Source organism: Impatiens glandulifera, chromosome 1 (genome assembly GCF_907164915.1).
Source record: "Impatiens glandulifera chromosome 1, dImpGla2.1, whole genome shotgun sequence".
NCBI classification, from domain to species: Eukaryota; Viridiplantae; Streptophyta; class Magnoliopsida; order Ericales; family Balsaminaceae; genus Impatiens; species Impatiens glandulifera.
In genome coordinates this window covers 40,386,094-40,396,723 of record NC_061862.1, presented here as the reverse complement: position 1 = coordinate 40,396,723, position 10,630 = coordinate 40,386,094, and the positions used below count along the sequence as shown (strand labels likewise).

General features: G+C 31.6%; 1 protein-coding gene across 2 annotated transcripts; it reads right to left on the bottom strand.

Moving 5' to 3' along the window:
* Positions 1-2,212: 2,212 nt before the first annotated feature.
* LOC124922407 (probable inactive DNA (cytosine-5)-methyltransferase DRM3) lies at positions 2,213-10,097 on the bottom strand. Of its 2 annotated transcripts, none has more exons than XM_047463139.1 (11): positions 9,959-10,097; positions 9,057-9,197; positions 8,431-8,527; positions 8,267-8,313; positions 7,595-7,681; positions 7,285-7,398; positions 7,051-7,150; positions 5,612-5,724; positions 4,907-5,009; positions 4,084-4,154; positions 2,213-3,795 (listed from the first exon to the last, which is right to left on the bottom strand). In XM_047463139.1, exons 2-11 carry the CDS (start codon positions 9,090-9,092, stop codon positions 2,458-2,460), a joined length of 2,106 nt encoding a protein of 701 aa, XP_047319095.1. In that variant the 5' UTR covers positions 9,093-9,197; positions 9,959-10,097; the 3' UTR covers positions 2,213-2,457. The 2 variants fall into 2 exon arrangements, with proteins under 2 accessions (XP_047319095.1, XP_047319096.1); XM_047463140.1 differs by having other exon boundaries at positions 7,285-7,389.
* Between the last annotated feature and the right edge of the window lie 533 nt (positions 10,098-10,630).

The following is a 10,630-nucleotide window of genomic DNA, read 5'->3' as shown; positions in this document are numbered from 1 at the left end:
TAAATTAAATCTATGATGAGGGTATTTGTTTCTAATAAAGTTATTCATAAATTAATTAAGATTTCAATAAACAAACTTAATTATAAGATATTTGTTTATCCGTTGGTTAATTAATTTGTTAGTATGCGTATATACTTAATTTTTTTATCTTCTAACTTATATTTTTAAAATAATTTTGAGCTACTAAATTATTTTAAAAAATATTTGTAGAAATCTCTATTAATTTGATATTGATGTCGTATCAATTGGACACCAAATTATTTATTAATAATTTCGGACAAATTAAATAAAATTAAAGTCTAAAAAAATAGAGAAATAATGATACACCATCTCCAAAATTATTATTAAAAGTACTTGAGAAAAAAAAAATTATAGGGATGATTGAGAATCTAACAAAAGTGAATGTTTAAAGACATAAAAGTAAGCAAATGTTGCTTAAATTGAGCCAAAAGAATTTATAGTTAAAGACTTTTAAATTTAGAATAATAAGATTTACCATTGTAAATTTTTAAATAATTTTGATATTGCGATTTTATACTTAGAAGAAGTAAATTTATATTTATAAATGTTAAAAATAAATATTTATTCAAATTAATTAATTAATATAATTAAATTTACAATTAAGTATTACTTTTTTATAGTACTGTTATTTATTTATTATTTGTTTTTTATTAATTTTATATTAATATATATATATATATATATATATATTTAAAATTGTTAATATATAAAATAATCAATTATATATAAATAATAATAATAATATATAATTAATATATTTTTAAATTAAACTTATTATTTTTGTAAAAAATACTCGAGGTTTTAAAAGTTTATAAATTTTAAGTAAACTTTTTTTATTTCACATGACTTAGTTTAAAGGAGATGTTTTTTATATTTTATAGAAAATATTTTTAATATTAATATGTTTAATTATTTGCACCTATAACTTTTTTTGAAGAATAAAATTTAAGGTTGTAACCAAATGATGAAAAACCTATAAAAAAAAAAATCAATATAGTTCAAATTATAACATCATTTTTCATAAATTATCCATAATCAACTAAAACATTGTCGAAGAAAATCAGTATCTTGCCTTGACCTTGCAATCTTTTACTCTAATGTGATATATATTCATTTTTATTGTGCTCGTTTTATTTTATTTTATTTATTCTTTGTAGAAGTTATGGCTTATGTGTATAAATTTGTTTGTTTTGATTAACCTAATTAATGCGCATTCATAACTTTATCTAAACGAGCATCGCTGATTTTTTATTCAACTCACAGTGAAGTATACTTGCCATTAGCAGCTTTTCAAGCTTTTCTGGTATTTTCAAAACATTGTGAAATGTGCATTATTTCAAATAATAAAATCCTAAGATATTAGTTATTTGTTGGTTTTGCTAGCTCCTCTTTATTACTATTTCCTGACCAAAATGACTAAAGAATAAAATCAGATGGATGAAGTTGAAGACATGCTGCGGACGGTGTAAAAGAGGAGTGAAATCATTCGACGGAGTTGGAAAGGATGTAAGTAAATCTGACCTAATTCTTTCCACACTGCTCACAGGATGGTGATTGTGGCTCGGTTTTTTGAACAAAATTTAAATTACATTTGTGGGTTATACTTAATCAAGATCTTATATTCGACTTTATACACTCAATAATTCTTTGTAGATAACAATTTCAAACAAATTATTTTATTAAACAATTATGTAAGATTCATACCTATATTTGGTAGATCAGATGTTTTTGGGTTGGTAAATCGGTTTGAATGCACCCTGCTACTTATTTTGGTTTTAATAATTCCATTTTTTCTTTCCTTTTATTTATCATAAGAGGTTGTTTGAGCTTGGGTTATTTGGCTGCAGTTTGCTTCTTCTATACCTAAATGAATTCTTGAACAAAGTGAATCCCAATTTTATAGAATTTGTAGATACTCATTTAATCCTATCAAAGTTGACCCTAGCCAAAACTAAAATAGACTTGAACTTACTATTTTGAAAGTTACAAATTGTATATGCTGCTTATATTTTCAGAATATAGTGAATAACATTAATATTATGTTATAATTATTGTAACAAAATGCGGCTATTCCAAGACATGATAAACTATTAAGAAAACACTTTCTATTTCTTTATCAAAATGGATCCAAACTACCAATAAATTTATAAATATGTTCTCTTATGAATCAAAATTTGACAGAAAAAAAGTGTTTCAAAATGAAGCCATTATTACTAATATCACATAATCCACAAGATCGGTTTAAGAGTCAATCATCCCTATTGCATTTTGCAATTAGGCAGAAAGAGAGACACATTCAAAGACAGAGAGATATTGAAATGTAGGCAGGTTGAGTTCTAAAGATATCTATCTATCTGCTCTGCTCAGCTCATACACTTAAGAGTCAAGTTTCTTTTAATACCAAAGACTTATCTAAGAAACAAGTAACTAAGATACTCACTTGGTTCTGCCAATCATAGCCCTTACCCGTTGCAGCACACGAACAAACTCGCAAAACAACGAGAAATCTAGACCCCCAAAGCTATCACTAGCCCCATTCTTGTGTGGGTTCCCATTCGACAAGTTCTGACAAATCACAAAATCAAACCTCCCAAATTTCTTAACCAAACTCTCCAGTTTATTAGTAGACAACTTCTGAATATCATCAAGCTGCACTAGCTCTCCACTCTGCCCACTATTCTCCCACCATTTGTTCAAAATCTTCCTTTTCACCTCACTCGGCTCAACCGATACAACACCCTTAAGTTGAAATCCAAGCCGATTCAAAGCAATCTCCGTTGCACCTATTCCACTATAAATCGACAGAACCACCAAATCATTAGGTAACAAAGTCTTGAGTGAGGAAAGATGATAACCAAGTGTATCTATCTGAAAGCTCTGTTTAAGAGTTTGAAGTCTTTCAATTCGGCTAAACTCGTTTGCCTGTGTATGATTTATCGGATAACCCATTATAGCCTCGAGATGTTCGGGATCTAACGATCCCAGTTTATTATGACCCACCCACAGAAGATTCCGGGACGTACACTGATGGATAATGTTCATCTGTTGATCAACCGAAGGAATACCGTTAGAGTTAGATACTATTTGTCCTAGCTTCTCACATACTTGCGAAATCCCATCAATTTCGGGATTTATGGAGCTTAACTGCTTCCTAGTATCCCAAGAAGGCCACCATTTTCTCGTGTGTGGTAATGCTTCCTTGATAGTCATTGAAGGCTTTGGAAGAATATGAGATCTTGGTTCGGTTGGAAGATTATGGACATACCCTTCCTGTCTAATCATTGCCGAGAAGTACTGAGTGTTTGTAAGCTCTGGTTCGATTGCAAAAAGGAACTGTGATATTTTTGTCCAGGAGTTTTGCGATAAATCCAAGACGCTTCCGAAGAAGAAATAAGGAGGTTTTGCAGCAGCTTGATCGAGACTCCTGCATGATTTTGGCTTGGAGAGTAGAGCTGCATCTTTAGCTATTTTCTTGCGGGGCTCTTTCCTTATTGAAAGTGATTGAGACTTTGATGATATGGAATCGTGTTTTTTCTTATCTCCATATATCGGGTTAGCAACGGTATGGAATGTATCGTCATATTCTTGTTTTGGCCTTTTTAGGGCTTCGAGATCGTCATTGTATTCTTCTTTAGGCCTTTTTCCCATGTATCTCTCCGTGTTAGTGTCCCTAAAATGAGGAACAGTTTCGGTAGTGAAGTCCTCTGTTTTTATTTCAAATGGTGGAGGAAATTGGTAGCTTGAAGAACCGGAGATATTTCCACTCTTTCCCTTCTGCAATAACAAAACGAATAAAGTTGGAACTGCCCATTTGAAAACACTTTCTAGATAGTCAATAAATTCTATGTTTGATTAAGTTCTGTTATCAAACATGGATGTGATGAGATACTAACAAGAAAAGGTGTTTCCAAATAAATTTATGGCCGTTTTTTTATTAGGATCTGAATTCAGATCCAGAAAGTGTCGACATATGTAGTAAATACATAGTCGCAAACTACCACCAGCTGCAAATTGATGAATAAAGTGTGATATGAAAACAATTGCAAGAAGATTGCACAATACCTCAGATTTTTCACCAATATGATGATCTTCAAAAATATATCCAGCAAGCTCAGAAACAGGCACTTGGACACCTGGAATAAAAATAGCACAAATGATTCTAAGGTTGTAGATTTCAGTTTATGCTAGAAAAGCTCTAAAAAGAAAATTCTAGCAGAGAAAGTAAATCAGAAGTCTGTTTGATGTGGGGTTATTTTTTAATAACCTGTGTTTATTTTTTGGAAAATGTCTTGTTCGATGAAAGTGTGATTGATTTGGGTTATTAGGATCTAAACCTTAATATTTCATATTTTAAAATGTTATAAAAAAATAAAGAATATTTTAGTTAATGATTTAAATGATTGGACAAAAAAGAGATTTGGGTTTTTAATTTTTTTGAAGGAAGATAGCACGACCCCTAAGTCATGGCAACTTAGGGTGTTCTAAAATATTATACAAAATAAACTATGAATATTTTAGTCCATGATTTGAATGATTGGATAGAAGAATTGATTTGGGTTATTAGGGTCAAATAGTCTAAAATATCCTTGGTAATTTAATATTTAAAAATGTTATAAAAGAATAAAGTAAGGGTATTTTAGTTTATAATTTGATGAAAGAAATGAGTAATGATGTTGATTTATTTGGATAAATAATCACATCAAACAAGGCATAATATCTATCTAGCTAACTATTGAGATTTCTGTGCCTTTCAAATCCTTTTCAGTTTTAGTTAAGACCTTAAAAACATAGATGATATACATTATTAGCATTGAAGAACAGACAATCTATTATAATGCCATATGCATGTTAGAAAGCATTAAAAATTCTGAAATTAGGTACCTACCATACTTATCAATGGCAGCAGATATCTGATTCTCAGAGAATCCCATTTCAAGAAGGCGTAAAGTCTTTTCCATAGTCCCAAACAGTGACTCAGCATTATCATCCTGATGATAAAGTTTTGTTTCCATTAGAGACTTAGATTTGTAGCTATTAGACAAAGCACAAAGGATAGTATAAAAGAAGATGCAATAATTTATGGTAAGCAATTAAAAATGGTCTATAGTATCTTATTGTGTCTTGACCAAAAATGAAGCTATGCAAAGTTTTGGATTATATCTTCAGTTCCAAATAACCCTTATCCAATCATCATTAAAATCATTAACTAAAATACTATAATACCATTACTTTATCTTTTATAACATTTTAGTCATTTAACCCAAAGAATCCACTTTTTCATCAAGCAATAATTTTTTCAAATAAACCCACATCAACAAGCTTCAGATCCTTTAAGAATATGATTTGGTCAGCCAACCTATATTGCTGAAACTTTCTTCTATCTAGCTAGCTGCATTCTATGTGCGGCTTCACACTTGAAATCGTTACTAATACATGAATTCACTTTGAAATTGTAACGCAGCACTAAGAGAAAATATTCATGTAGTAGTTAGCCCATGCTTAGATCAATGTTCAACTAGTTTTTGGTTAACAGTCTACAATAGGAGGATTAAATAGTGCTACAACCTATATTCTTAATCTAAACAAGTACCTTGCTCTTTCCTTCTGCATTTTGAGTTTGAGCATCTGCAGCCTGCTTATGCTTTCTATCTATCTGAGCAGCAAAGATGAAGTCCATAAGGTCACTGACTGGAGCACTCTCACCTGACATTTATCGCACAGGTATGAGTTAGAAATATTTGCAATATCAATGAAGTAAAAGGAATACTAGTAACGGGTTAGAATCCTAATATAGAAACTGAGACTAGAAATTTCCCATGTTACTAAAAATGAGACATCGTAATGTAATGATTACATCCTGATAGCTTTCAGCATGTATGTTTCAGTGGAGCAAGGTGGTATGGTCGACAAATGTGGTTCATATGCATCAATTCATCTGGGTTTAGGATTTAGGGTGGTTGGTGGTTCGTGGAAGCTTATCAACGAAGGACAAAACGAAGGTTTATGATCATGGGAAAAGTTCATTGCACGTTGTGCAGGGATGCGAAGGAAACACTGGAGCATCTGTTTTGTGAATGTCATACACTTCTGACATATTGAGGAACTCAACTGAGCCTTTTAGGAAACTAGTATTTTGTCCTGATTACAATCAGTTCTGAAAACTGCCAAAGTAAAAGGTGAAAGTGATTTCGTTTGCATTTGGTATAAAGATATGATTGAAATAGATTAAGCGTTTTTAGGCCAAAAATAGATGAAAAAGGTGATGTTTTGATAAATTTTCAGATCATGCTATAGTGAATTTTTGACAAAACAAAAATTTTGTGTTTCCAAATAAGATTATTTAAGTGGATGGACAACTAGAGAGCTATAAGAGATTTGTTTTGCGGCACATTTGCCTAAAGGATTGGGTCATTCGGAAGACAAAAGAAAAGGAGTTTAAACGAAGAGCTTCAGATGCGCTTTTGGGACAATGATTTACGATATATGGCGGGAACAAAATGCTAGACAAAGACAATAAGGCGAGATGATGAAGTATGGAAATAAATCTACTCAAATGTATTGATTCGGATTAGAGTGTGGAAACAGAGTCCGAACAATCTCACAAATTGGACATTGTGAAACGAATGGGGATTGGATCCTGATCAGATGTTATCCACGACGCATGTTGTTAGTAATGTAGTTGTTTAAACTAGTCGGTCGAATGAATATGATGACATTTATAATATCTTTTTTGCTTTTGAAAATGAGAACTGAACATGTTCATCATCTCATTAAAATTCTGTAAATCCTTTTTATTATAATATAAGGTTTTTTCCTTTTTGCAAAAACAGAACAAAAGGATTTACAAGAGAATGTGCCAACTTGTGAAAACTCATTTAGCTCGGTGATTGAGTAAAAAAACTCGTACCGTAAGGTCATGAGTTCGAGTGACTATTTTCAAAAAAAATATATATGTCAACTTATATATGAGAGAGATATGCATGGTCCTAAGAGAAGAAAGCAAGACAACTTGTGCACAATTAGACACACCAAGCTTAGCTAGTGCAAAGTTAACTTCATCCAAGGGGAAATTCATCATCAACAAGGCTGCCCTTTTGTCAACATGTTCTCCAGAAGAAACATCTGGCTCCTGCACAGATTAGAAGGGGCCAAATGTTTAAATCTGGTTATGACTATTAGAAGCAAAAGAAAATGAGCTCCTCGATAAATAAATCTAGTTAAGATAAGGACTCTTTTCTTGAGAACTCGATCAGAGACAGATACCTCTTTGGGATATACGACATCTACAACTTCGAAGGAAGTGCTTAATACCGCATGATCACCAAATAAGCTATCAAGAGAATCTGATGAGTTGGATTTATGAAGAACCTGTTGAATCTAAGAACAAGCCAACCACTAGTCAAGCTGGGAAATATTCATTAGTCTGTTTCTATGTAGCTAGTAAAATAAATATTGAATTGTTCCAATTGTATGCATACATAATGAATAAAACTAGCGGAAATAGGCCAACTAAATATAACTTTTCAACAAAGTAAACAAGAACTTCAATACTGATATAAGAAAAGAATTTTACCTCTTTCAAATGACCAACTACAGCTATTTCATCCTTATTATCAATCAACAAATCATCAAGAGAATCTGATCTTGCAACTGGAGATTTCTGAAGATAAAAAAACATCTCATGACATGTACAAACTCTTTAGGCACTAAAGTTTTCGACACTAGAATACAGAAACAGTCAACATTCCTAACATCTTGTACTACAAAAGAGTGAGTGCAAATTTAATATGTTTGATACTGAAATTAGACAGATATTTCAAATATCTATAAACTAAGGCGGTGTTCGATAACACAACATATCACAAAAAATAAGTGCTTATTTAATATTTGATAAGTGTTACTTAAAACCACATAATGCTTTAGATTTAGCTCAAATCAAGCTAAAAACATTAAACTAAAATACCTAGTTTAATTCAATAAGTTATGAATGACTTAACTCGGTAGTACAGTATAAGCATACAAAAGACAGCTTAAATACTCTTAAAAACTAATTAAGTTATGTTATTTTAAGGGTGAAATAATCTTCAAGTAATTTCCCAACATTAGTTTCACATTTTATAAAATCAGCTTGCATATTAAGTAGTTGAAATTCAGAGATTTTGGTTCAAAATTTCTTGCAAATTATAATAGACCGGCAGCACTTGAGGATGGTCCCATGACTTTGTTTATGTAAAGGTGCACTTACAGAATATGAGAATATAGTCTCCATGATTAAGTCAGCATCATCTTCGCCTACATTTAAAAAGAATTAATTGGGATCACGACAGCGATGATCATCACTACCATTTAACATTACGAAAATGATACATTCAACCGTTCATTTCTTTTCCTTAACAAAAACATCAATACCCTTCTCTTCAATAACTTTGTCCACAACAGATGGTGTGAATCCCATGTCAATCAGGGAAAATCTCAGTTTGCTTCCAGAAGAACTTGCAGAAGCATCCTAAAAGATATGTATTATTTCCAAAAAGAAAATGAATAAGCACAACTATAGATTCAATTATCAAACATCTCGAATCATTAAATTCTTGCCAGGGAAACTGAACAACTACAGTCAAATTATGCAGTAAAAAATATTTGTACTCAAACAAGGATATGAACTCGTGAACATGATTAAAACACCCATCCATTGGATAAATGTAAAAGTAATAAATGAAAACATAGAATACAGTGGAGCGATTAACATGGAACTGGTAAGGAATTCCGCTTGTGCATGATATAAACATGTGCAATATGGATCCACCATTGCCAAATGTAATGAAATGTTCGATTGTGTTCATCCAGTGTTGTCGATTGAAAGTTAGTCTTTGTTTTTTAGTTTTTGACTGATTCTAACTTATGACAACTTTTGTCATAACTTGGTCTAAACTGTTTTTGTTGGGCTGTTTTCACCACAATTTTTGCGATCTTCGCAAAAATGTGGATAAATGAAATTGTTTCATCCTTTCAAAAATAAAAATAAACAAGCATACCCTTATATGTCTCTGGTGCATATCTTCTGATATCATATTGAGGCCCAAAATCTCAACTTTTGGGCATACTATATCAAAATGCTTAGTTCTTTGGTCAACCAGGAGGCCCTCTGCAGATTCTTCACTGTCTGTTAATTCACACTACAAAATAGTAAAAGGAACTAACAGTTAAATACAATCAATTTGATCATCTTCTGATACATGAAATTAGATCAAATGTAATGCAATAAGATGTTTTGAAGTCAACCTGACCCAAGAAAAACAAAAAATGTTTGTAGTGACCCATATATGAGGGTACATGGAAGATATTATAGACCAATGTGTAGGGTAACATAGCCTTGAGCAGGTTATCTTAACCAATAGATGCTTCTATAATAAGTTGGTTTAGGGTTTTAGGCTATATAATAACTCATCCAAGTCTTATTAAAAAGTAAGTTGTAAATGGGGAAAACAAACAAAAACTGTTTCTCTGTTCTTCTCCTTCCTCTGTCTAATTCAGTCTATCTTCTTTCTGCTTCTTTTTGTTTTGCAGAAGATAATAGATGAAGAAGATTGACTGAATCAGACAGAGGAAAATGAGAAGAACTAAAGCCCCTTACATTCAACAGAGAGAAACAGATTTACAATATTCCAAGGCTATATTACCATCTATTTACAGTGCTTTCTCTGAAATTACAGAACAAATAAAACAATTACTAGACAAGAGAGAAATGAACAGCATTGAGAAACTAACGGATGAAAGATTGTCAAAAATGGAGTGATGAAACTGAAGAAAGGTGACAGGCGGCAAAGCGAAAACTTCAGCCGGAAAACCATGGAAAGGTAGAGAACAGAACACTGTTCTTTCTCAATACAATCGGAGTTAACGAACAAGATTGAATTTGTTTGTTCATCGGACTTACAAAGATGAAGATTCTGCGCGCCCTTATCGCGATTTGGGGATCCCGCAATTTGCATGCGGCAGAGAGAGAAAATCTGAGCTTCGCAAGTGTTCTGATGAGGGCTGTTTCATCCAGGGGGCTTGTTTGATGTTCTGTTTTTTTTTTTTAGGATTATTACGAAATTTAATGAAAAGATCTTCATTTTCATAAATAAAAAATATTTGTTTAATCCAAAATCAAACGAACTTCAACTGAGCTCAAACTGAACTGTTTGACCGGTCACTTGTTAGACCGGAGCGTTGTACGGCATGTTTGGTTACACGACAACGGCACCGCGTTAAGATTTGACGGTGGGAACAAACCTAACTCATACTATAATTATCCAATTTAATTAATTATTTTAATTAGGTATCGGTTAGCTAATTAAGTAGAAAATATATATTAATAGAAATTTTCTTTTTTTTTTAATTCAGTTTCTTGTCATATTTTTTTGTTTTTATTTTTATTTTGGGTCGATTTTTTTTTTTTTAATTTTTTTAATTCGGTCAAATTTGTTCCTTATCAAGACTACTCTAGTTTTAATAAAAATGTTAGAAAAGGGTGATAAAAATAAAAAGGAAGTTTGAAGGCCTATTTAAGAAGAATTATTAACTGTCTTCACCATTTTCAAAAAAAAAATAGATAGTTTAATCG